The following is a 27,534-nucleotide window of genomic DNA, read 5'->3' on the forward strand; positions in this document are numbered from 1 at the left end:
TGGTAATCCCAGCTCTGTGTGATGATCCGGCTGGTTCTCCTCTTCCTGCCCTCTCTCTTCCCCTGGCTGATCGCTGGGAGAACGGCTCCCATTTAACTCTGCCTGCTGGCCGCGCTCGCCCCCTTTTTCTTTTCAAGGCAGCCTCACATTCGCCCTCAATATTTTTCTACTCGCTAAATACGAGCAGGCGAGTTGAAATTTTGAGGGCTGTCCTAAGGTTTTACCTTCGTTTTTTGAAGTTTATCTTTTCATTGAAACTTAGGTTTTATAATGACTTATCATTTTTATGCTATTACCCTAATAATTGGGTTTACCATTTTATTCATTTTACACTTTCAGCTAAACAAATAAATACATTTTAAATCAATATTTTTTTTTTCTGATTTTTGAATATTGTTATTTAGTTTTTAAGCTTAACCCTAATGCTTTTGAGTTTGGCTAATTTTTATTTTTATTGCCCTGAGGCTGGGTTCAGTCTAGGCTTTACCAATATGGTGGCCTATCTGCTTACATTTGTTCTGATCACTGGTGGGTGAAAGCGCACTCTATTGTTAGATTTTCCCGAGATGACGTCCGTTTGGGATGAAACCAGTTGGATGGAGTTACAGTGGTGATATCCTCCTGCCCACTGGGTTGTTGGATACAGTTTTTGTGATATGCTGATTGACTTTTTGTTTATGTGAGAAGATGTCTAGTATTTAAGAGCGATTTCCATTCCTCTTATGTGGCATTTGGGTTGTGAATGATCATTGGAGTGTCCCGGTCTAATCTGGTGTGATATGGCAGCTTGAGCTGCAGGCTGTGGGAGTGTTAGTGGTGGCTTACCTTTTCATTCATTCATTCATTCATTCATTCATTCATTCATCCATCCATCCATCCATCCATAAGGCTAGAGGGTTGATTGCAGGATGGAACGAAATTAGCCATCCATATATTTTCGGATCTTTCCCTACAAATGCTGTTAGACCTCCTTATCAATTGGGGTCTAAATGTCTCGTAAGCAGCTTGAATATTGTTTGTGGTGGTGTGCACAGTGGTGTAGAAGCTCTATCTGCACAGGACCTTTTGGGCTGCTTTCTACGTATATGAATGCACTTCTTTCAAATCGAGACTTTGATACAGTGCATCCGGAAAAAATTCACATCTCTTCACTTTTCCTACTTTTTATGTTACAGCCTTATTCCAAAATGGATTAAATTCATAATTTTCCTCAACAAACCATATCCCATAATGACAACGTGAAAGAAGTTTGTTTAAAATCTTTGAAAATGTATTAAAAATAAAAAATGAAAATGATGCGCTACCTCTTTACAAACTAACGTATATTCTTTGTGGATGTCCTTGGTATGACAAGGTGTGGCTGCCGTGGACTTCCCAATGAGTGCACCCTAATGAATGGGTGGTGATGTCCTACTGTCTCCCTCTGTCTTTAACTACCCCCTTTTCCATCAACCCCTCTCCCCCCCCCCCTTACAATTTACAATGCCCTTCTCTACCCCTCTAAAGTGTAGTGATCTTACTTTACTCTGAGGGCACTGCCATAGGATTTTCCTGTTCCTAGGTTCTTTGCACCTCTCTCTCTCCCTCTCTGGAATGCAACTGGTTGTTGTTGTTGTTTTATATACCTTAATGTATATATCTTAAATGCTATGATGCCATGTAACCTGGTTATTGTTTGTTCTGATCACTGAAATTGGTTTTCTTTTTGTATTCTAATACTTTGATTACAATAAAACAATACCGATTGTTAAAAAAATAAAAATGTAAAAATCACATGTACATTAAGTATTCACAGCCATTGCCATGACCCTCAAAATTGAGCTGTTTCCACTGATCATCCTTGAGATGTTTCTACACCTTGATTGGAGTCCACCTGTGATATAGGGGGATAAACCAAAGGACAACATAGTGTAAAACTGTATAGATGGTTTATTAAAAGATAAAGAAATACACTTCCAAAGCTTCCAAATGTAAGAGGAATCCAATGCAAGTGCCACCCTGCATTGAATGCCTCTTACAGGAAGCTTACTTTGTAAGTTTATTTGGTTTATCCCCCTATATCTACCCTGAGTGGGATCCCTTGGTTTAACCCATTGGAGTTACCTGTGAATATTACATCTTGGCTCAGTGATCCAGAGACGCTGTGGAATTCCCTACATTCGGTGTTGTGGATATCTTCACATTCAGCCTGTATGACCCATTTGCTGTACAGTAATTTGGGTCCATACTTTCTGGTGAGCACATATGAGTATCTGTGGTGTGGGATTTTCTCTTCAAGTCACCATTTCCGTGTGGATTTATTTGGACTGTTTGTCACCAGCACATTTGGACTTTCCCCTTTTTATCTAATTAAGGAGTTTTTACTTACCCCTTTATTTCTTCACTTTGTTTCACAATTAATTTTGTGTATATACCGTATTTATCGGCGTATAACACGCACCTAAATTTTAGGGCAGAAATTTCAGGAAAAAAGCTGAAATTTAAAATAAACAGCTTTAAACTCAGAACATTTTTTTTAATTAAATGTAGTCTTACCAGTGCCCACAAATGCAGCCCCGCCAGTGCAGTGCCCATACATGCAGCCTCATCAGCGCCCATAATTGCAGCCTTGCCATCGCCAGTGCCCATACATGCAGCCTTTGCCAGTGCCCATACATGCAGCCTTTGCCAGTGCCCATACATGCAGCCTTTGCCAGTGCCCATACATGCAGCCTTTGCCAGTGCCCATACATGCAGCCTTTGCCAGTGCCCATACATTTAGCCTTTGCCAGTGCCACTATACACATCACTAAAAATCTCCTTAAAGCAGTGCCGAGAGGTAGAAGGGGGCGGGCGGCGCCAAGAGGTAGAAGGGGGCGGGCGGCGCCGAGGAGAAGGAAGGATGCACTCTCATCGGAAGTCCCGGCACCTATGATTGACATCGGCATAGGAGGCGGGACTTCCGATGACAGCGCGTCCTTCCTTCTCCTCGGCGCCGCCCGCCCCCTTCTACCTCTCGGCGTCGCCCGCCCCCTTCTACCTCTCGGCACTGCTTTATGGACATTTTTTCTTTTATATCGGCGTATAACACGCACAGCTACTTTTTCCTCCATTTTTAGGAGGAAAAAGTGCGTGTTATACGCCGATAAATACGGTATATATTTTGACATTGTTTTAGTGTTTTGGATAGTGCTGCACTGTTTATTTTTATGTAAATACTTATATACATTTTTTTTTTTTTTTTTTTAACAAATTTTGCAAAGCTTTCATTATGGGGTATTGTTTGTAGAATTTTTAAGAAAATAATGAATTTAATCAATTTTGGATTAAGCCTGTAACATAACAAAATGTGGAAAAATAAAGTGCTGTGAATACTTTCCGGGTTGCATTGTGTGTGTGTGTGTGTGTGTGTGTATATCATATACCAGTGGTTTCTTCTATTGTGGATTTATGCACTTTAAATCTTTTTTTTTTTTTTTTTTTTTTTATGTAGTTTTTGCATTCTTATAAATTTATTATGCACTATATAAATAGATTTACTAGATTGGCAGTGCAACACATTTGTATGTATTTCACATTCATAGATTGTCTGCCTGCATTCATTCTTAAGCCCCGTACACACGTACCGATTGTCGGCCGTAAAGATTTGGCTGACGACCGATCGACCGATTGTAGGCTTGTTAGTATGATGCTTCCGACAGCCGACAGCGCACTTTCGGCCGAAAATAATCTGTCGTGCAGGCATTAAAATTTTTGTTGGCCAACACCAGAACGGCCGATTGTTCGCCAGTCAGTACAGAATTCGGCCGACAATCAGCAGATTTGCAAGACTGGGCATGCTCGGAGAAGAAAAAACACAGGGAAAGTTAACTATCACATGACATCACTTCTGCAGTCGGCGGACAAAATTCTTGTGCAGTCTTTTGCACTTTTCAGCGGACAGGACAGCCCTGGACAAAAGACGGCCGATCGGTCGGCCGACGATCGGTACGTGTGTACGGGGCATTAAGCTGTCCCTCAAATGTCAGCTGATTCCTACTGCTTTGCTGCATTGGACAAAATTCCACCTGTGGGTAGCCCTGTTGGTACCAATTGGCTTAACAAAAGTCAACTGAAGAATCAAAGGAGCCAGGTAGAACATTTTTAGCTGAGCAATGACTATTCATCCTATTAAATTCAGTCACTGTGTGGGCATTCATACAGCCGTGGGTGTGGTGGCTGCTGGAATACAAGAGCTGGCAGGAAAGATTCCTCCTCCCACACTGTTTAGTGTGCATGAAGGAATTAAGTGATATTTTCTCTCGTTCGGTCTCTGGCGTGAATGAGAGAAAATGGAGCGAGCCTTAGTACTTATCAATTGCACACGGATACCTGTGGCATGTAGTGTATATGTGCTGAATGGCTCAGCACAGCAGGTGCTCAGGAAAGTGTTAGCTTTTCAGTTTCAATATTTTTATTGAAATTTTTTACAAAAAGTAGGAAACATAACAATGTAAAAATTGGACAACACAAAATGAACACATTTCTCAGTGCTCATACATTTGTGAAAGGAAAAGGTTTGCATTGTATATTGAAGAAAATTACCTCCTCATGGAAATGGGACTTCCCATCTTAAAAAACAATTAAAAGTGTTTGGTTTTAGGCGCTTATCAGACTAAATATGGGCTGCAGTATCTACAGACCTCAACACTGCTTTCATGAATAGGCCTCCAATGCAAGAATGTATTGATGCACACCAGTGAAAATATTCAAACATAGGTTCCTACTGTGTAGTAACTGTTATATTCCTGCAGTGCCAGCTGCACTGTAACATGTGAAACATTTCAAATAGCTTTGAATATACAGCAATCATGAGGATATTATTAGCTTTGCCTGGGTGCATAGGAATAGGGAAAACTAACAATTTAGTCAACATGACATAAACTTGCTTGCACTGGTTTTGTATGGTTTGGCAGGTCCACCATGTGTAGGTAGATCAGCTTCTCACATATCTATGTAGGAGTGAAGTGGCAGTAAGCTCATTGAGAATCAAATTGTACAACAAACAGATCAAGTTTGGGGAGTGTGGGTTGTTTTAGCATTTTCGTTTAAAGAGGGTCAAAGACATCTCATCTGTATTGGGGCGAAATATAGAAGTAACTACTTTTTTTATTTGTAAGTATCCAAGTAATTCCATTTCGGGAAGCTTATCTGCAGTTTGTAAGACAGTAGACAATTTGACTCTATCTGTAGTAGTAAGATGGTGAAGTGTGTAATTCCAAACCTAGTCTACAGTAAAGGGAGCTGGTTCCTCAAAGCCTGGAGTACAGGAGGGATTCCTAAGAAATGACATCAATGATAGATGAAGCAACAAGAAACTGCCTAGGTTTTTGAAGGTGTGGTATCCCAAAGCCTCACAGAGTGGACGATGATCAGATTCCGTAGTGAAGCTTTGGGAGAAGCCGACGCAAGTTATCTGGTTAGTGGAGCTAACTGAGAAGTCTGATAATATTTTTCTAAAGTTGTAACACTCAACCCACAGTGGCTTCTAGGTTGGCATGAAGTGTGTTTTAAATGTCTGGGTCTACGGCACGTCCAAATGAAGTCACAGCATTTGCAGTTGCACGATGAGGAAAACATGTAGTGGGACCTTGAGTGGTAGCAGGGTATAACTGTTTTTGGTAGATTGGTAATTTTAATCGCCGCTGTGGCCTGTCCAAGATAGGGGATAGGTATTCCAGTCTGCTAGTGAACTTTTGTAGTTTACAGAATAGGGGAGGGTTTTTGCTGATGTTCTTAATATGTATATAAAACATAATGCAAAGACTATAGTTTCCGTTTAATACTGCTAAATTTATTTAGCAAGTCCTTTTTACTTACTTATGAGACTACCTATGAATTACCATCTTTATTTAATGTCTAACAATGTTCTTTATTTTCCAGAGAGCCTATGTCATTCTATTTAGTATTGTTCTATGCAACTAATATTTTTATCAATATATTTTGAAGATTTATGGTAATTTTTATTGCTTGGGTATTAAAGATAATATATCATGTGACATTGTTTGTCTTTTTAATATATTACTTATCATGGATTATGTCTTGTACAAATAATCATAGGTGACCTGAATTATCTTGTCTTCTAGGTTACAATGGCAGAGATTGAAGTACAAACTGCAGAGCTCCCTTCCAGTCTCCCAGGGGGCAGTATTCAGAGTCAGCCTGCAGTACAAATAAAGCAGTTACCTCCCTTGTGTAGATTTTTTTCACAGGGTCGTTACTGTCAGTTTGGGCGAAGATGTCGTTTTTTACATCAACGCCCAGAGGTCAAACACTATGAAAAAAATAATAATCCAGGAGAAATGTCTGAAACTGCAGGTGCAAGTGGTATAACAGAAATGTCTGTACCACATAACAAGAGTGAGGTGAAGTCTGTCCCTCATAGAAATAGAAGATTGTGCCGCTATTTTGCCTCTGGTTACTGTTCTATGGAGACAAACTGCAGGTTCTGGCATCCAGAAAAGATACCACCAGTACAGGATAACCGCTCTGTAAGCAAGAAACAATTTCCGAAAGAAAAGGTGGAGCGACCAATAGTAGTTCCAGAAGTCATCCGAACCTCAAATGTAACTCCTGAAGTTGCTGCTCAGCTAAGAAAGACAGAGATTTCCCAGCTATTAAAGAGATTTCCAAAAGATAAGGTCATCATTCAAGAAAGAGAAGATGGAAAAGTTACATATTACAGAATAACAGTTGAGCCTACAGATCCAGATTGGGTATGATATCAAGCCTGCATAATAATTGATTATTTTCTTCTTCATAAAGTTGATTGCCCGACATTGTCGTACCCGACAATTGCACCATTGGCCTCTGGTGTTGGTTTTTATCCTTTGAGCAAAACCACTTGTGCCTAGTGCCCACTGCATAGTAGCTCCCATAAACTTCCAGTCGGCCATGTCCTGAGACCAGAGATGATCAGGAGCTGGCCCTATAGAAATCTATAAACAGCTACTGCACAACTGGGGAACAGATTCTTTGCTAGAGGCTGTAAATGTGGTTGCAAAGTAAGTATGTATCTGGTGTGGTAGTTTAGCACAGGTGGAGGGGAAGAAAATAATAGATGCATTCTGTTTTAAAGTGCACTTATTACTTTAAGGGTTAAAGAAAACCTATCAATATATGTAGATAAACAAAATAAAATAAATCTTCACTAGGTGATGATAACCAAAATAAAAACAATTAGAGCCCATTCACACTAGCGCGACTTGTGAGGCAACTTGTGTTGCCCCAGGTAGCTTGACATAACAAAAGCAATGTTAATCAATCAGTGCCGTCTTAATTGGCACTACTGAAGCTGCTCCGACTTCAGAAAAGGGTCCTGTACTAGTTTGAGGCGACCTGTGATCCGACTGTCCCATATACTTCAATGGGAGTCGCCTCCTTGTCTTAATTGACACGACTTGTTATCAGACTTTCCAGGAAGAAGAAAGAGATTAGCCAGGCATTCCCCACAGACAAAGTCGCCTGTCTCTTCAAAGTAGTGCACAAGTCTCTTCCAAGTCTCTTCCAAGTCTCTTCCAAGTCTCTTCCAAGTCTCTTCCAAGTCTCTTCCAAGTCTCTTCCAAGTCTCTTCCAAGTCTCTTCCAAGTCTCTTCCAAGTCTCTTCCAAGTCTCTTCCAAGTCTCTTCCAAGTCTCTTCCAAGTCTCTTCCAAGTCTCTTCCAAGTCTCTAAACAAGTCTCTAAACAAGTCTCTAAACAAGTCTCTAAACAAGTCTCTTCCAAGTCTCTAAACAAGTCTCTTCAAGTCACGGGGCGACTTTCTGGTAATGGTAGTGTGAACTGGCTCTCATACCCAAGTAGCACTCAGTGATTGTCCAAACACAAAACCACAAAAAAGGTGTATATACATAAAACCTGTGGCCAACAAAAGTGTAAGAGCCGGTTCACACTACCACGACCAGAAAGTCGCCCCGTGACTTGAAGAGACTTGTTTAGAGACTTGGAAGAGACTTGTGCACTACTTTGAAGAGACAGGCGACTTTGTCTGTGGGGAATGCCTGGCTAATCTCTTTCTTCTTCCTGGAAAGTCTGATAACAAGTCGCTTCAATTAAGATAAGGAGGCGACTCCCATTGAAGTATATGGGACAGTCGGATCACAGGTCGCCTCAAAGTAGTACAGGACCCTTTTCTGAAGTCGGAGCGACTTCAGTAGTGCCAATTAAGACGGCACTGATTGATTAACATTGCTTTTGTTATGTCAAGCGACCTGGGGCTACACAAGTCGCCTCACAAGTCATGCTAGTGTGAATGGGCTCTAATTCATAAGCAAAACATGCCATAACCCAATCCATAATGTCTTAATAAATGTGTAATGGTGAAAAAAATCAGTGAATAAAAATGCATTCATATAAAATATCCCACAATCGCAAACAAATGCATTAAAGAAAAATTCCTCATTAGAAACAAAGTTCATCAACAAGTGAAAAAGTGCTGATTGGAAATCACACGTGATCACTCCTGTGCTCCAACACCAAACACAGCAACTTGCTTGAGATATCAGACATAAAGGTCCTAAACACATGAGGAATATCCAGGATAACTGTCAGATGAACCCCATCAGGTAGGCATCACAACTCCCTAAACATCCTAATTGGACCATGGAGAGAGGAAAAGAACAGATTTAAAGTGCAATGCTGTCATACAGAATTATAATTATAAAAAAAAATGTTTTTACATAGAAAAAAACTAAATACAGCATGTATCAATCAATACCTGTGCGCCAGCGAACATGATGGTTACAGACACTCTGACCAAAATGTTTCATTGCTGGAGATATCTTTGATTTCTCTGGTAAGGGGCTGTGTTTGGTGTTGGAGCACAGGAATGATCACAAGATTTCCAATTGGCACTTCTTCACCTTTGGATGGACTTTGTTTCTATTGTGTAGTTTTTTAATTTATATTAATATATTGGTTTGCGATTGTGGCACCCTAACTTGAAAATGCTAGTTTCCTGACCTTCAGACCAATCCAGTGGCTTTACTACTTCCTGAGTCAATGACCAGGAACAAATATGGAGGTCAGGAGTAGGGATGATCTAGCGCGTGTTTGGATTCCAGTCCAATCCCATGTTAGAAAGCCTGCCAGGAAGCTATCACCATCGTCTGCAGCCAGGGCATTTCCCACTCTACACATATACAAGGAGTATGTGTGCGACTGTGGGGCAGGAATGCCATGACCACTTATGATTTGCCCAGTACAGGTGATAGCATCTTGGTGGATTTGACTTAGGATCTGAACACGCCCAAGCTCATCCCTAGGCAGGAGTTTTCTAATCGGTATACTTGTTCGGATTTTGTAAGTCAGGAGGTTGTGAAACAAGAAACAACCAGGCAACTAGTACATTTAGAATTGCATGAGCATTGGAAGCCCTGTATTTTTTTTCAGTCCAGGTTTCCTTTAAGCTTCATTGTTGGGGGGGGGGGGGGTAGATTAGGTTTTACTGCTAGGCGAGGGCCAGGCATAATGTACAAGAAGAGTGGGCCCTGGGGTAATGACAGGGAAATGTAGGTGTGAGCGGGGTGCCGAAGACAGCATAACCATATGTCCAGTGTTGGGTTTCATGTATGTGGTGTAAAGATACATTTCTTTTCATTCTCTTTTTGGAGAAATGCTGCTTATTAGTTTGCCATAACTTATGTACAGCTGTTCATATGCAAATCTGTAGAAGCAATTTCTTGAATGCACAGTGCAATAGGCCCACCAAAATGGTGAGAGCTAGGTCATGAACACAACTACTGTATTTTCTGGCGTATAAGACTACTTTTGAACCTCAAAAAAATCCCCCAAAAATGGGGGGGTCGTCTTATACGCCGAGTATAATATCTCTAAGGTAACCTAAGTATAAGTATTACCGGTAGATGTAATCTCTCAAGACGCTGGCTGTGTAGGAATCCTGGCTGTACCGGTATACCGTATGTACCGTAGTTTTGGCTACATACAGTGTACCGTGCTGAGCCAATCAGGGAGAGCGATGTATTCTATTATTGAATGCAAAGCCTGCTCGGATTGGCGGAGTAACATCAGCCCGCCTCTCTGACTCTGCCAATCTGAGCAGGCTTTGCATTCAATAATAGAATACATCGCTCACTGTGATTGGCTCAGCGCAGTATACTGTATGTAGCCGAAGCTACGGTACATACGGTATACCGGTACAGGATTCCCGCACAGCCAGCGTCTTGAGATTACATCTACTGGTAATACTTAGGGTACCTTTGGAGATATTATGAGAGATTACATGTATTACAGTACTTGGGGTACCTTGGAGATCTATGAGAAATCTGATGTTTTTCAATGGTGTTGACTTGCTTCGGAAGGGGGGGGGGGGTAGTCTTATACGGCGAGTATAGCCCAAAACCTGTGTTTTAACTTGAAAATTAGGGGGGTCGTCTTATATGCCCAGTCGTCTTATACGCCGGAAAATGCGGTAATTTATTTATTTTTTCCCCACTTTATATAAATATAATACATATAGAACTAGAAAAGCTCTTTCCCAGATCAGAAAGTGAAAGGGAAGGCAGGCTGAGATCACAAGTGCAATCATGGCAGCAAATTGGGGCACATTTATTGTGGGCATTTACCTCAAGAAAGTGGCCTTGTCCACTGAATACTCTGATATCTACAGATTGGTCTTTTCAACCTGATGGATTATGTTAAATTATAAATTACTGCTCCATGGAGTTATCCTTTAAAGTGGACTTGCTCGACCTTGCCCCCACTTGCTGCTGCCAATAAAAAAATAAAATTTGCAACCCTGAAAGACTTTTCCTAATAGAAACTCTCTGCTGGTCTGACCAGCTGTTGGTTTTCTAACACTTCTTTTTTGCTGTAGTCAAGAACAGGTTCTATGTGAGGCAGAGACGCCATTTCTTGCTCAGAAACAGGCTTCTGTGCCTTTGCCTTACTCAAGCCATACATGGATCGAATTTCGGGCAGTTCAGCGGGAGCCACCTGAATTTCAATCCATGTATGGATTGGGTGGTTGTGCAGAAGTCAATCTACTGATTTGACACTTGTACAACAGCCCGATTGGATTTTCCCCACTCTATCAGCACTGCAGGCTATAGCCAGCAGTGCTGATCAGTGTATTCTGAGAGGGGAAGTCTCCCCGCTGTCAGAATACAATAGCTCAGTGGGGAGATTCCCCCCCCCCCTTCCACCTTGAATGTGTATATGGGGGAATCGAGTCTTTTTTTTTTTTTTAGTTGAACCCGCTGGTTGAATGAAAAAAATGACTCATCTATGGCCAGCCTTAGTGCCATTGCATCATGCAAAACACTTCCTTGCCCATTTAGCAAAAATATCAGAAGAGAGGCAGCCAGCTGGACCATGAAGAAGCCCATGCTTTGGTAGATGATGTATTTTTTATTTAAGTTAGCGTATTTATCGGCGTATAACACGCACTTTTTTCCCCTGAAAAAATAGTGTAAACAATGGGTGCGTGTTATATGCATATATATATATATAATATATATATTTATATATTTTTTTAGCAATGTGGGGGGGGGGGCGGGGATCGGTGGTGTCAGGCTGGCCGCCCCGCCTCTCCTGGCCCCAGGACAGCCCTGCAAGCGTACTCTGCAGTTAGGAAAAAATCAGCACCAGCCCCTTCTTTTAAATCCTTCCTACATTATATCACTCATCTCAAAACGCTGCCTCTAAATACCTTGCTTGTTTCCGTCTTTCTGGCCGCACTCCTCCTCCCGCTCCTCCTCCTCTGAGTGATCGGTCATTCAACGTCAGAGGAGAGCGGTCACATGATCGGATTTGAAAGAACGGCGCTAACAAGGTAGAGGCATCGGTTTACTATTACACTGACAATGTAGGAAGCATCTATGAAAAGGGGCTGGTAGTGATTTTTTTCTTTTACTTTAGAGTACGCTTGCATAACTGTCCCAGGAGACTGGGGGTATCCTGGTAATGCATGGGGGCTGTGCAGTGTAAAGGGGGCTGGAGAAAGGGATAAAAAGTTACTATACAACCCAATTTATCTCCAACACACCTCAAATCCCTCCCAAGTCCCACAACTACAATACATGTAGGGGCTCAGCTGGGAAGTACTGGGGTGTAGAGGTACTAGGATGGAGACAGTGGAATGTATGACTATTGACACCACCCTCCAGATTCTGTGTCCTACTGTGCATGGGGGAACTGTGTAATGTAAAGGGGCTGTGTATTATTTGTAGACAAAAAGTTACCGTGCCAAATTGGCCCTTACCCCTATTGAGGGTTCAAAAAACAAATTTTGGGACAGAGAAAGACGGGGCTTTACGGGCCTGTGGTAATGGAAGGATCTGTATTATTAAGGCTGTGTATTATTATTTTTATTTGATTAAAATGTTTCTTTCCTGAAACTTCCTTCTTAAAATGAAGGTGCGTGTTATACGCCGATAAATGCGGTCATTTTTGGCCTAATTTAAATGTTAGGATACTTAGGAGAAGGCTTTGAGAGTTCATGTGCCACTTGTACTCTTGATGCCATTAGTATTTATAAAGTTCATAGACTCATCTATTTATTTATCTTTCCCTTAGCCTTTTGACCTGAAAGAGATGGAGATCTTGCTGGAGTTTCCAGAGGATTATCCCTTGGAGGTATTTGTTCCACAGATTCCATTATTTATGCTGCTAATCACAAGCTGCTAACCCTTTAACCTGATCAGCATGTCACTTTCAAGAGGTTAACATAATTGTGATTTGGGGTAAATTAAATTCTTAGAGTTCTTTTATCCACATTGCTCTAACAGTTGTATCCACACCAACTATTCTACTTATTTATTATAGGGGGTTAAACTTCCTACAGAAATGTATAGTAATTTCTCCCATCTTGGAAACCAGTAAATCTCATCTATGTCCCCCTTTCATCTCACGCACACAGTGAGCTGGGATCATTCTAACAACTTCATTCAGTGCAATTAATTCCACCTCCCTTCCCTCCATGCTTTTTTTTTTACAAGATTACATTCAGGAGATTAAAGCTGTCCCCACACTGTCTCCCAAAGAGGATTTAATAAGATCTTTGTTGGCTTTGAGATGACGTTTGATGTATTTTCATCATTTTGTGTCTCACCAGAACTCTTTGTTGAATTATAAAAATGTAAAGATTGACGGCCGATTGCTTTGTTTGTTATCATCACCTTCTTGCTGCCCTTCTTACTTAAGGTTCCCAGTTAACAATCCTGGTTTCTAGCCTAACAGCAGTAATTTATTAGGTTTCCATTTTATGTTTTTATAAGACAGTGATGAAATTAATATGTTCCTCATTTATGAACCCTTGTGTCATTGAAAATAGAGGCATTGCCCATTGAATCCAATATGTGTTTCAGCTATCATTTTGCTAGTTCAGGTGGGATTATGAAAACTGTCCTAATTGGTGGACGTTCTAATATACCAGATTTTTTATATTAAGTTCATTTTACCAAAGAAGACAGACCATAAGGTAATTAAATCAATGGGTGTGAGTGGAGGAAAGCTCCCTCTGCTGACATAGTGGGTGATATCCTAAAGATGTCTATGGGTTCAATGGGTTATAGGTACTATTTTTGTAAGCACAATCTTTCCAGAAATTAAATATTTATTTGAATTTCAGGTTTTTACAATACAGATCCCTGAGGATCAAGTTTTACCCTCAGTTATGGGCAGGTAAGGTAATAATTCATCAGAAATTATATGAAATTGCTGTTGTGTGAGAGGATACCCGACCGCTGTCACAAAAGCAGATTGGGGGCGCAGAAATTGCGGGAGTGTTGCAGCTTTAAAGGGTTATTATGAAACCTTGCACATAACGCACAGAGCAAATGCATTGTTCACTTTCTGCATGCAGTTACCTGCCTGTTTTTTATTTAGTTGAACAGGTCAGCAACCTTAAACTTAAAACTAAAAGTTCTGCCTAAGAGCAGGTGTTACAAGATATTAGGAAAACTGATATTAAAAGCCAGAAAACTGTCCTCCTCCTATGTGTGCATCTCTAATTTATTTTAACTTTGTTACTAGCAGTTTGCCATTTCTAACTTTAGGGCTAAGCTCGCCAGCTTTTATCTCCTTGTGCAATGAAACTACCTTAAGGGTTCAAAATTGTAAATGCTTTGTATTTTTTTTTCTTCTGCTAGGTACACAAGGCGAGTTTATTTACCCAGTGGCTAAATGAAAAAAAAAAACTGAGTGGTCATCGTACTAACTGAGCGATGTTAGTGTGCCTATCTTCCCCCACTGAGCTATTGTGTTCTGACAGGGGGAACCCCCCCCCCCCCCACTCTCCTTCTAAAACACACTGATCAGCTCTCATTCATTGGCTGTAAGTGCTGATTGGATGCTGGTTTTCCAACATGCCTGTTCGATAAAAGCTGGTCATTGGACAGGCCTCTGTACAAACGGGCCGAATGGCAGCCGGTTTCTGTTGAACTGGCTGAAATTTGGCCATGTGTGCCAGCCTTTAGGCCTCTTTCACAAGTGCAGGTTAACCTGGCTACAGCATTAATACATATTCAAGACACATTTCACACAGGTTGTGGTGCTTTAATATCTGCTGACCAAACGCCAACTCTGGTTTTCAGGTTTTTTTTTCTTCCAAAAAGAACACAGTGAATGTCTCAAAAACACACACTGAATGTGCCAAAAACGCTTTAGGTGCTTAGTGGAGGCGACAGCCTTTCGCAAAGCATAGAGAACAGTACATGCCCTAAAAGTCTTGACAACACACGAAAACATGCTAATGTGTACTGTCCCATATGACTGCCATTGTTTTTTATTACCTAGTGTGTTTGCAGGTGGTGCAGGAGCAATACAATAAAGTCTAAAGTACTTATTTTGCTGAATCTCTAGGCCCATATAAATGAGGCCTTAGGCAGTATTTTTTAGGTATATCTAAACCTTGTCTTCCTCTACTGTTAGTTAGCCGTAAAATTACCATTGTGCTTCTGTCTTCCAGTCTCCAGGTCAAGGCCTTGCTCAAGATGAAACCACAATGGATCAAAAGTGCTAGTGATATCAATGTGGCTTGCTGGCTTCCTTGCTGGTACTTGGGACAAACCTAGTAGTGGTGTAATGGGCTGCCAGAGGAACCTTGCAGGCAACCCATTCTTTTGCATGGCATCTTGTAGTCCTAACACCATACACAATCTGCATACTTGCTGGCAACACTACCACAACCTTAGAAAGCTGTGACTAGCATTGTGATAACATGGGCGATGACTGGTCTCCTTTATGGAGAGATCTGGGGTCTATTAGACCCCCATATCTCACCTCTGGGCTCCAAAGCCTCTCATCAAACTGAGATTGGTTTGATCAGATGCTTTCATAAGCCGGTAATGTCTTGTTTACATCAGACCGAAACCGGAGGTGACAAAATCCTTGTCACTTCCAAATTTCTGATCTCACGGAGATTGAGGTTCCTCTATCACAAGATCACTTCCTCTATCTCTGTGCAGTGCACTAGATGACACCGGTTGAAGTGGCCCGGACTCACTAATGGGACGGCAGAGCCTAGGAAAAGCAGCGGTGGTTAAAGAAAAGTCTATCAAGAGCCATTTATTGTATATTTATGCTACAATATAAAACTAGGCTTTCAGTTATTTATGTGAGATACAGCATTGCCTCACTTCCAGCACTAAGCCTAAAAACAAGACGTTCAGACTTTGCTTATAAGGGGGCGGGGTCATCAAAATCATTCCTTTTATGGCCATCAGTGCATCCAGAACTGCTGGTGTATAGCAAAGATAAAGCAATCATTTTACAGAATCAGTATTACCAACTTGCATACAGCTGTTTCAGGCTTCTTAACCCTCATCAGTGTAAGATATGGCTTTTCTGGCTCTAGTGGGGCTGGTGATTTTAGAGGAACAGTAGCAGTGAGATAGAACAAAACAAGAAGCCCCCTCTAAAGTACCATAGGAAACAGCATTGCCTGTTAATCTGTGCTTCCAGTAGCAATCAGTCAGATCTCTGCTCTTATTTTACAATTATGGCATATGGAATCTGATTTGTTGCTGTAAGCAACACAGACTACTTCCTTTTTTTTTTTTTTTTTATTACCTATGTGCAGAAATTTTGAAGTTTAAGCCCCGGTTCACACTTATGCGAGTGCGGGAAGGCTGCGAATCCGCAGCCTGTTCCCGCATCGCACACGCACCCCCGACAGTTCACACTGCCATATGCAATACGCTGGGGGTGTCAATGTAATCTTAACGACACCCCCAGTTTGATCGCATATCGCAGTGCGATCGTGCAGTTCGCACAGGATCGGATCGCACAAGTGTGAACCGCTGTGCGATCCGATCCTGATGCGGCTTCCAAAAAGGGTCCCTGTGCGTGTTTGCTGCGGTGCGAATTTAGCCATACAAAGTGTATGGCTAAACTCGCACCGCACAGCCGATCGCATGTAATGAAGGAGCAGTGCGCTCCGACATTACATGCGAACCCGGCACTCGCACAAGTGTGAACCGGGGCTAAAGCAGAATAAAGTTCATAGTATGATGTCAATAAGGTCTTCACCTATTTGTGTGGTCCTAACCTAACTTTTCTCTTTGTTTAACTTTATATGCAGAATGTTTGAAGTATAAAGTGGATGTAAACCCTGTTCATGAAATCTGACCTGGGCACATCTAACTGTAGTGTTTACTTATCTCTCTCCAAAGCCCTAAGTCCCGTTTCTTTCTGCTACTCTGACAAGCTCTGCAATACAGGAGATAAAAGAAGCCAGAATTTTTTTGTGTCAGGGAAGGGACTTCGAGACAGATAAGTAGAGAGCCGGTGTACTGCTGATATTTCCAACCTGCCGAGATCTCCAAACCACATCACTTCCGGTCGGAGATCCCAATACAGCGCATGCGCCGCCTTGAAAGCACGTTCACAGAGGACTCCAACTCCGTGCATAAGTTGGACGTCTCGGCAGCTCAATAGAATACTACTGCGAATGGCAATGCCCGTTCACGGAGAACTCCAACTCCGTGCACGAGAATTGGACTTCTCGGCAGCTCAATAGAATACTACTGCGCGGGCAGTGCCTTACAGTTGCAACTTTTGGCAAATAACCCCTGCACAGTGCTATCCCCCACAGTAACTTGTACAAGTTGGAGCTTTTGGCAAATAAAAACCCCCACACAGTGCTATCCCCCACAGTAACTTGTACAATTAAGCCTGAAAGGGAATGCTGGGATTTATAGTTCCCCCCAAAACAAAATTGTGAATCTGAGCTTGAAAGTACATGCTGGGATTTATAGTTCCTCTCCAAAAAAAAAAAAACACAATTGTGAACACCGCGTAATGGGGGACACAGCCTGTGTCCCCGCCGTTATCCAGCCTGTCCCCATCACGCAGCCTGTGTCCCCCATAACCCAGCCTGTGTTACCTGCCGTTATCCAGCCTGTGTCCCCCATAAACCCAGCCTGTTTTCCCCGCCGTCATCCAGCCTGTGTCCCCTATAACGCAGCCCGTGTTCCCCGCCATCATCCAGCCTGTGTCCCCCCATCATGCAGCCAGTGTCCCCGCTGTCATCCAGCCTGTCCCCCATAACGCAGCCTGTGTTCTCCTCCATCATTCAGCCTGTGTCCCCCATCACGCGCTGTTCACAATTGTGTTTTTTTTTTTTTTTTTTTTGAGAGGAACTATAAATCCCAGCATGTACTTTTAAGCTCAGATTCACATTTTTTTTTTTTTGAGGAACTATAAATCCCAGCATTTCTTTTCAGGCTTAATTGTACAAGTTACTGTGGGGGATAGCACTGTGCAGGGGTTTTTATTTGCCAAAAGCTCCAACTTGTACAAGTTACTGTGGGGGATAGCACTGTGCAGGGGTTATTATTTGCCAAAAGCTGCAACTGTAAGGCACTGTCCGCGGGCACATGCGCAGTAGTATTCTATTGAGATGCTGAGAAGTCCAATTCTCGTGCACAGAGTTGCAGTTCTACGTGAACAGGCATTGCCATTTGCGCATGTGCAGTAGTATTCTATTGAGCTGCCAAGAAGTCCAACTCATGCACGGAGTGCTCTGTGAATGTACTTTCAAGGCGGCGCATGCGCGGTAGCGGTAAATTGCCGAGATCTCCGACCGGAAGTGACGCGGGTTGGAGATCTCGGCAGGTTGGAAATTTCGGCAGTACACCGGTCTATTTACAGCACAGCTCTGCAAGTTTCTTCATTCCTCTGCCTATGTGAAGGGGGGGGGGGGGGTATGCCTTTCCTCCAATCAGCTCACACACAGAGTGTATGCCAAGACTCCCCTCCCACTGCTAAAACAGGTAGAAAAATGTCTAGATGATGTGCACTTTCTAAAGAATATAGAAAGCTGGACAGCGGATATACATGTAATTGTAATGTAGGGAGATTTGTCTTATCTCTGTGTATCATCTTAGGGTGTTACTTCACTGCGTATAGGAGAGGGTTTACATCCACTTCATTCCACTTTATATTAAACAGAATGAAGTTCATAGCATAAGTTCATCTAACCAGCTGCTCCCATCAGGAGTAAATCGTAAACCATCCATAATTACTGCGTAGCTGCAGTAAAATGCAAAAAATGAGGCACTTATAGAAAATGGTAGATATTTTATTTTCATTTGTAGCCTAATACACTAGCACACAAGATGAGAATATTGGACAAATGATTGTCTGTTTTTTTTAGCATGCTAGTCTCATTTCAAAAATGAAGAGGTTACGAAAGTTACGAAAATTCTCGTAAAACAGAATACAACTTTGAGAGTGATGTAATGTATTGTCTTGTTTCAGAGCATGTGTGGTCTTGGTTACTTTATTTTTTTGTACAAATATTATACTAATTACACGAAAATCATTCATCCTGTTATCTTACAAGAAAAAATGTTGTGCTTGTCCCTTTGGGTCTTTTTTTACATGAACTGTCAAGAATGGCTCTTGAAAGCTGTGTACTAACTAAAAGAATATCGGAAGATTGCCCCAAATGCGGTTTTTTTTTTTGACTGATATTCGCATTGTGTGTACTAGGCTTAAAGTGATAATAAACCCTTATAAATACCCAGTGAGTGACTAGCCTCAGGTGATACAGAGATGAAACAAAACCTTCTACATAAGGTTTTTTTTTTTTTTTTTCTGTCTATCTGCAGCCCTCTTTTTTCTACATCCATTCAAAGTGCTAAATTTTAAAGCTTGTCTGGGAGTTACAAAAAAGAAAATGGGGCGAAGAGCTGAAATTCCACTCTGTGAGGAGAGGTCTGAGAGCTGATTGGAGGGAAGGGACACACACTCCTCCATGCAGCACACAGAAACAGAGCTGAGGCTGTCAATCAGCTGAAGCTCCCTCCCCTGTCATAATTTTTCTCTTGGTGTCAGGAAAACTTGTCAGAAGTGATTCATGCTGATAACAGAGGAACAAAGCAGCAGACAGAAACAACACTTATACCATATAGAGGGATGAGCTTTGTTCCCATTTCGTGTCTAAGGTTTACAACCACTTTAAAAGTACCTGATCAGTATCTTAATGACTTGATGTTGTTTTTATATGTTACAGACATGTGTGTGAAGCATCTCAGGCATGGCTACAAGGAAAGCATGCAACAAACCAACTGATTGGGAAGGTGGAGCTTTTATTCCGTCCTTTTCTACACTGGCTTGATCGCAACTTGGAACGACTATTTACAGAAGGAGCTCGACTGGTAAAATAATGTTTGATTTTCTTAAACAGGTAAATTCAATTGAGTGATTTTTTAATGTCAATAGTATATTTGTTTACTTGTCCATTTTCAGTTAAAGAGAGACATTGATGTAGAAAAGGCTGGGCTGGAGTTTGTACCATACCAGCAACTACAAGCAGCCGTCACCGATAAATCAAGTGAGGATGTAAACCCTGATAGTGATTTGCAAGAAACAAAGCTGGAGGAAAGTCCAGAGGAAGATTTGGAGGATGACGATTCTGATAGCTGGGTTAGCTGCGATGATGATGATGACAATGATGATCCAGAGCCTGGCACAACGGCTGATGGTATGAAGAGTGTGGAAGGAGGAGGAGGAGGCCCTGGTCCAAGAAAGGGGACAGAACTCCGGTTCTTAGGGCTGCGACTAGGAGAAGGAGTGGGAACTTTAACAGCATATCGAATAGTGGTGTCCCTGCTCTGCAGCAGGTAAGACATGAGGGGCTAGTCCATAAACAGTTTTCTAGTCCAGGTATAAAATGATGATACCCTATTCATGATACCAAAATAAATGACATCCCTTTTGTCTATGCTTGCAGTCTTTATGAGCAGCTCTTTCTGTCCTAGATCAGTTTGAACCTTAATGCAAACTAAAGTATTAGACTACAACTCTGGAATGATTCTTGATCATGCTACAATATTATCTTATTATAAGATATTAGTGCCACTCCTAGCATTATGGTTAGCGTTTTGAAACCTTTATCCAATTGTGTACTTTCCTAAAATGCGCCTTTTGAAGTAGATTTAATGGCTCAAAGATAATGTAGTTTGAAAACAGGTAGTGTGGTTACTTGCCTTTATTAACATTTTGGCTGTATCTGTTTAGGTGTAATCTTACAGCAGACCTGTCACTGACTGGAAAGCAGCCATGTGCAGCACAATGTGAGAAATGTAACAGTCGCATTACCGGCACTTTTCATCCAAGTATCCTGCACCAATACTCATCTGTGCTGGGGTATGTGGACATTCAAGGAGCAGCTGCAAAGGATCTCGTATTGCCAGAATGTACTTTCTTGGTTGGCTGTTTAAATTGTTCTCATGAAGAGCCAGTACAGGTACCAGTAAATATTTGGGTTGTTACTGTTTCGGAGAAATCTAAAATAGTTCTATTTGCATTATTATGTAGCACTATCCTAGTATGCCATATTTCCAAAAAAAGGAATATTCTCACCACAGATGTCTCTGCCCCTTGAAACTTGCCATCTAAAGTTTCTAATGTGTCAGTGCAAAAGCCAGTTAGGCTTTCTGTTCTGGGGTTGTGAAAGAGTAATGCAACACCAGGAGAGAACTGTTAAAAAATAAGCATGTAGATGTCACACAGATAGTACCCTGGTTGAGTATACATTTTGGACCTCTACTGTAAAGCACTTTTGAAGGTCCCTATGTCACTATGTTGCCAAGCCACGTGTTAATGAGACATCTGGTAAAGGTTTTTATCTTATTTTCTCCTATATGTATTTAACCTCTCTACCATGTCTTTAGAGTTAAAATATAAGGAAACCATTTTCCGCAGAATGGTACAAAAGAAGAAAATCCCCTAAGCGGTTGGGACTTTTTAGGCAGGCAAATAGATACAAAAATTCATAAAAAATATTAGCATTTTATTATACAAGAATATAGAACATACATAATACATAACAGAGTAAATTGACAAACAGTTCCATAAAAAAACACAGCACAGAGAAATGCAGAACAGCAGCAGCAGGATACCCAACGCATTTCGAAGCTGTATGCTTCTTCAGGGGTAATTAGCTAGATAATGCAGTGGCACCTCCTCCGACAGGGGGCATTTGTTGTGGACTAACCATGTTTTTCCTCAGAATGTAGATTTTCATGCTCCCCTCTAGTGACAGACATCATATATGTAATTCTTTGATTTTGCCAGTATTTACACTTTAGGCCAGGGCTGTACAAAAATTCAACTCTTGATGTCTACGATCCTCAGACTCTCCCAATATCATATAATTTTTAAATCATGCAACCTTTAAGCCATTGTACGTTTTACTTTTATACTTCTCTGGTCCACCCAACTCTGGGCCTTTTTAGTGAACCTACAAGACAGTAGGGATGATCGAATGGTTCGGGTCGACCATCGGTTCGGCCCGAACATTGGGTGTTCGAGGTTCGGCCGAATTTAGAACTTTTTGCCCAAAAAGTTCGGAATTCGGCAACCAGAACCGCCCAAAATGAAATGCTTCAGGAAATGGGCTTTAAAAGCCCGTGATTGGACCAGAACCATTAGCAAAAGCCAATTGAGGGGGCAGGAGAATGCTAGGAATGTGATTGGAGTGACTAGGGGGTCCCTAGACCAATCATTAGTGAATACGCCCCCCAGTATATAAGATCGCCCCCGCCATATTCCTAGCATTGTTATACTGGACATGGAAGAGAGTGGAAGCAGTTAATTTTACTTTAGAAGTGTCATTTAGCTATTTTTAGTGTGAGGAAAGGGATATCTAGTGTAGTTAGAGTGCTCCTTTACACTTAAGTTAGCTTCAAAAATTCAGTTTCTGTAGGGAAAGTGTTATGTGTAAGGGGACCATAGTGTAGTGTAGGGTTAACTGGCAGTGACTGCTATGGCAGGGTGACAAAACCCTTCCATAGCAGGGTGACCGCTATAGAGAAATGATCATTTCTCGGAATTGCTTCGGCACACCTATATGGTTTCTCACCAGCCAAGCATTTTTTATGCTGCAGGGGCTGCCACTGCCAGTGCTTTTTTGAGGACATGTTTGAGGGGGGTTTTGGAGGCAGGCAAAACATCTGAACTTGTGTATAGTGGTGTATTTACACACATCCATATATTTATATACACACCTAGACATATATAGGTGTGATAGTAGCAGAAATAAATGCTTGCGCTAATGAAATCATTTACAGTAATATATTTCTGCTACTATCACACCTATATATATGTCTAGGTGTGTATATAAATATATGTATGTGTGTATATATACCACTATACACAAGTTCAGATGTTTTGCCTGCCTCAAAAGAACCCAAAAAAATGCCAAAAAAACACTAGCGTCAAAAAAAAAAAAAATGCCCAGGTGTGTTTTTGCTGGCATTTTTTGGGGGGTTTTGGAGGCAGGCAAAACATCTGAACTTGTGCACAGTACCACTATACACAAGTTCAGATGTTTTTCCTGACTGCAAAGAACCCAAAAAAATGCCTGCTTTGAAACCGGCAAGGTGTTACAGCAGAGAAGCCATATTCCTGTGCTGAAAGTTTTCTAATACAAACAATCCTTTTTTTTTCTGGTTCTGGACATGCTACGGAGCTGAAACTTCACAGGTACACCTTTTAGACCCCCCAGACACAAAATCACACAAAAAAAGTTCTTAAAAATTGTCATTTTTGATAAAAAAGCCAATTATTGAAAAAATTAAAAAAAAAAGAGAGATTTTTTTATTTTTACTTTGGATTTAGTATCTGGGGGGTCTAAAAAGTGTACATGTGAAGTTTCAGCTCTGTAGCATGTCCAGAACCATAAAAAAAAGATTGTTTGTATTAGAAAACTTTCAGATCACACCAATATGGTTTCTCGCTTTGCACAGCACCTTACCGCTTTAATAGCAGGCATTTTTTTGGGTTCTTTGGAGTCAGAAAAAACATCTGAACTTGTGTATAGTGGTACTGTGCACAAGTTCAGATGTTTTGCCTGCCTCCAAAACCCCCCAAAAAATGCCAGCAAAAACACACCTGGGCATTTTTTTTTTTTGACGCTAGCGTTTTTTTGGGCATTTTTTGGGGTTCTTTTGAGGCAGGCAAAACATCTGAACTTGTGGATAGTGGTATATATACACACATACATATATTTATATACACACCTAGACATATATAGGTGTGATAGTAGCAGAAATATATTGCTGTAAATGATTTCATTAGCGCAAGCATATATTTCTGCTACTATCACACCTATATATGTCTAGGTGTGTATATAAATATATGGATGTGTGTATATACACCACTATACACAAGTTCAGATGTTTTGCCTGCCTCAAAAGAACCCCAAAAAATGCCAAAAAAAACGCTAGCGTCAAAAAAAAAATGCCCAGGTGTGTTTTTGCTGGCATTTTTTGGGGGTTTTTGGAGGCAGGCAAAACATCTGAACTTGTACCACTATACACAAGTTCAGATGTTTTTCCTGACTGCAAAGAACCCAAAAAAATGCCTTCTATTAAACCGGCAAGGTGTTACAGCAGAGGAGCCATACTCCTGTGCTGAAAGTTTTCTAATACAAACAATCTTTTTTTTCATGGTTCTGGACATGCTACAGAGCTGAAACTTCACATGCACACCTTTTAGACCCCCCAGATACTAAATCCAAAGTAAAAATCAAAAAATCTCTTTTTTTTTAATTTTTCAATAATTGTCTTTTTTATCAAAAATGACAATTTCTAAGAACTTTTTTTGTGTGATTTTGTGTCTGGGGGGTCTAAAAGGTGTACCTGTGAAGTTTCAGCTCTGTAGCATGTCCAGAACCAGAAAAAAAGATCATATAGGTGTTAAAGTTAAAGGAGGGTCCCGACCCACATCCCTGTTCTACTGAAAAATTATCTTTTTTTTTTTTTTTCATGGTTCTGGACATGCTACAGAGCTGAAACTTCACATGCACACCTTTTAGACCCCCCCAGATACTAAATCCAAAGTAAAAATCAAAAAATCTTTTTTAATGGGGCATGACCCAGAACCCTAGGCACTTTTTAGGGGCATTTATTGGGTTTTAGGGCTTAAAAATTGTGTTTTTTGATTACCGAAGTTCGGGTCCCATTGATTTCAATGGGGTTCTGAAATCCGAACCGAACTTTTGGAAAATTCGGGTGTTCTGGTCAAACCGAACTTTTCAAAAGTTCGATCATCCCTACAAGACAGCAGTTTACTTGCTTTGCAGGGCAACCTGGAGCAAAGAGAAATACTTTGGTATTTTTTGGAATGGGGTCATGTAACACTTTCTTTCCTAGATTTGGACTGCTCAGGCACCTAGCACTGTATTGTGTGGGTAGAGATTATGTGGCCCTGTGTGAACATCAACCAGAGTAAGTTGGAATTTGCAGAGGGTGTCTTACAGAGGGCATCTTCTTCTCTCTCCCACTGGCGGTTGGAGCAGCAGGGAAGCTAAGGGAAGGTGAGTATATGCAGCTCGGGGTGGCAGCATATAGGTGAACCTATTGCTTTGCCCTATATAAGCAAAGTTCAGGTTCACTTTTAGACAATGTTACAAACCAACTATCAAGTTTGAACAATTTAGGCTAAAAACTGCCTAACAACTAAACTAGCTAAATGACCATCTCTAAAGATGGTTTTCTCCCTTCTATTTTGAACTTTCCTTGGTTTAAATTATTAGCACACATAGACAATAAATGGGTTGCTATCTTTCTTGAACAGTCTTGACTGATGCTCTATATTTAAAAAAAAAAAGTAGAAGAATTTCCCTGAAAGAATATACGAGGGTATCAGAATTGTACGATGTTAGAAAAAAGTAGACACTGGTATTCTAAAGCATTTATTACATTGTGTTTTTTCAATTGCTTTCTAAGCTCGCTTTCTGTGAGCAGATTCCCTGCTGATCGGAGCCAAATGGGATGGATGTCAGTGGTTTGACATCTGAGCTCATTCAGTTTCTGCCCCACGGACCCCTGTGAACTCTAGAGGCTGCCGGGTTAAAAGGACTTCACTGTCCATTTACATCACTCAACCCCGTTTTTTTTTTTTCCCAGACCTTGAACGGACCCAGAGGAAGGCAGTTTTAAATGGACACAAGTCCGCTTACATCTGTCTGACAATGGGGCCCCATGGACCTTCCATTCAGGTCCTCCTGAAAAACTGACAGGTGAACCTGAATGCCCATGTGAAAGGGGCCTAACATGTTTCTTTCTGCCCAAGCATGTTAAAGTATATGTGAACCCTCACCTTATAAAACAACCCATTCAGTTTAAAATAGAAATGAAAGGCAAACTATTTATATATACTATATGTATAAAAACATCATAAATACTTTTTTTTAGAAGTTAGCACATAACCTCTGTTCTCAGCTGCCGAAGGGGTTTAGAGAGCTGGAGGTTGAGAAACAGCAGCACAATGATTTTCCCAGTGAATGGCTGTGGAGGGTGCCTTCCAACCCAGGTCTTGGCCATTGGAGGACAAGCAGGCAGTGCTCCCACAGAAAACTGACAAGCAGGGGACTGATAGGATCACCAGTTATTTCACACAAAGGAAGCAGTACAAAGAGAATGGGATTAGGGATGATCGAACTTTTGAAAAGTTCGGTTTGACCAGAACACCCGAATTTTCCAAAAGTTCGGTTCGGATTTCAGAACCCCATTGAAATCAATGGGACCCGAACTTCGGTAATCAAAAAACACCATTTTTAAGCCCTAAAACCCAATAAATGCCCCTAAAAAGTGCCTAGGGTTCTGGGTCATGCCCCATTAACTATTAATCACACAAAAAAAAGTTCTTAAAAATTGTCATTTTTGATAAAAAAGCCAATTATTGAAAAAATTAAAAAAAAAAAAAAAAGATTTTTTGATTTTTACTTTGGATTTAGTATCTGGGGGGGTCTAAAAGGTGTGCATGTGAAGTTTCAGCTCTGTAGCATGTCCAGAACCATGAAAAAAAAAAAAAGATAATTTTTCAGTAGAACAGGGATGTGGGTCGGGACCCTCCTTTAACTTTAACACCTATATGATCTTTTTTTCTGTTTCTGGACATGCTACAGAGCTGAAACTTCACAGGTACACCTTTTAGACCCCCCAGACACAAAATCACACAAAAAAGTTCTTAGAAATTGTCATTTTTGATAAAAAAGCCAATTATTGAAAAATTAAAAAAAAAGAGATTTTTTGATTTTTACTTTGGATTTAGTATCTGGGGGGTCTAAAAGGTGTGCATGTGAAGTTTCAGCTCTGTAGCATGTCCAGAACCATGAAAAAAAAGATTGTTTGTATTAGAAAACTTTCAGCACAGGAGTATGGCTCCTCTGCTGTAACACCTTGCCGGTTTAATAGAAGGCATTTTTTTGGGTTCTTTGCAGTCAGGAAAAACATCTGAACTTGTGTATAGTGGTACAAGTTCAGATGTTTTGCCTGCCTCCAAAAACCCCCAAAAAATGCCAGCAAAAACACACCTGGGCATTTTTTTTTGACGCTAGCGTTTTTTTTGGCATTTTTTGGGGTTCTTTTGAGGCAGGCAAAACATCTGAACTTGTGTATAGTGGTGTATATACACACATCCATATATTTATATACACACCTAGACATATATAGGTGTGATAGTAGCAGAAATATATGCTTGCGCTAATGAAATCATTTACAGCAATATATTTCTGCTACTATCACACCTATATATGTCTAGGTGTGTATATAAATATATGTATGTGTGTATATATACCACTATCCACAAGTTCAGATGTTTTGCCTGCCTCAAAAGAACCCCAAAAAATGCCCAAAAAAACGCTAGCGTCAAAAAAAAAAAAAAATGCCCAGGTGTGTTTTTGCTGGCATTTTTTGGGGGGTTTTGGAGGCAGGCAAAACATCTGAACTTGTGCACAGTACCACTATACACAAGTTCAGATGTTTTTCTGACTCCAAAGAACCCAAAAAAATGCCTGCTATTAAAGCGGTAAGGTGCTGTGCAAAGCGAGAAACCATATTGGTGTGATCTGAAAGTTTTCTAATACAAACAATCTTTTTTTTATGGTTCTGGACATGCTACAGAGCTGAAACTTCACATGTACACTTTTTAGACCCCCCAGATACTAAATCCAAAGTAAAAATAAAAAAATCTCTCTCTTTTTTTTAAATTTTTTCAATAATTGGCTTTTTTATCAAAAATGACAATTTTTAAGACCTTTTTTG

The 27,534-nt window shown here is 40.9% G+C and overlaps 1 protein-coding gene across 1 annotated transcript in view; it reads left to right on the forward strand.

Annotated features, from left to right (window-relative positions):
• The window catches only part of KTI12 (KTI12 chromatin associated homolog), a gene marked incomplete at its 3' end in the record, with an annotated part of 199,452 nt that overhangs the window by 152,558 nt on the left and 19,360 nt on the right, over positions 1–27,534 (forward strand). The window contains exons 12-17 of the mRNA XM_082253511.1: positions 6,105–6,734; positions 12,551–12,610; positions 13,605–13,657; positions 19,494–19,638; positions 19,730–20,103; positions 20,501–20,729. Coding sequence (XP_082109637.1) covers positions 6,105–6,734; positions 12,551–12,610; positions 13,605–13,657; positions 19,494–19,638; positions 19,730–20,103; positions 20,501–20,729 — 1,491 coding nt within the window. The remainder of the gene's footprint in view (positions 1–6,104; positions 6,735–12,550; positions 12,611–13,604; positions 13,658–19,493; positions 19,639–19,729; positions 20,104–20,500; positions 20,730–27,534) is intronic.

This window comes from Pelophylax lessonae, assembly GCF_965119305.1.
Source record: "Pelophylax lessonae genome assembly, chromosome: 4".
NCBI lineage: Eukaryota > Metazoa > Chordata > Amphibia > Anura > Ranidae > Pelophylax > Pelophylax lessonae.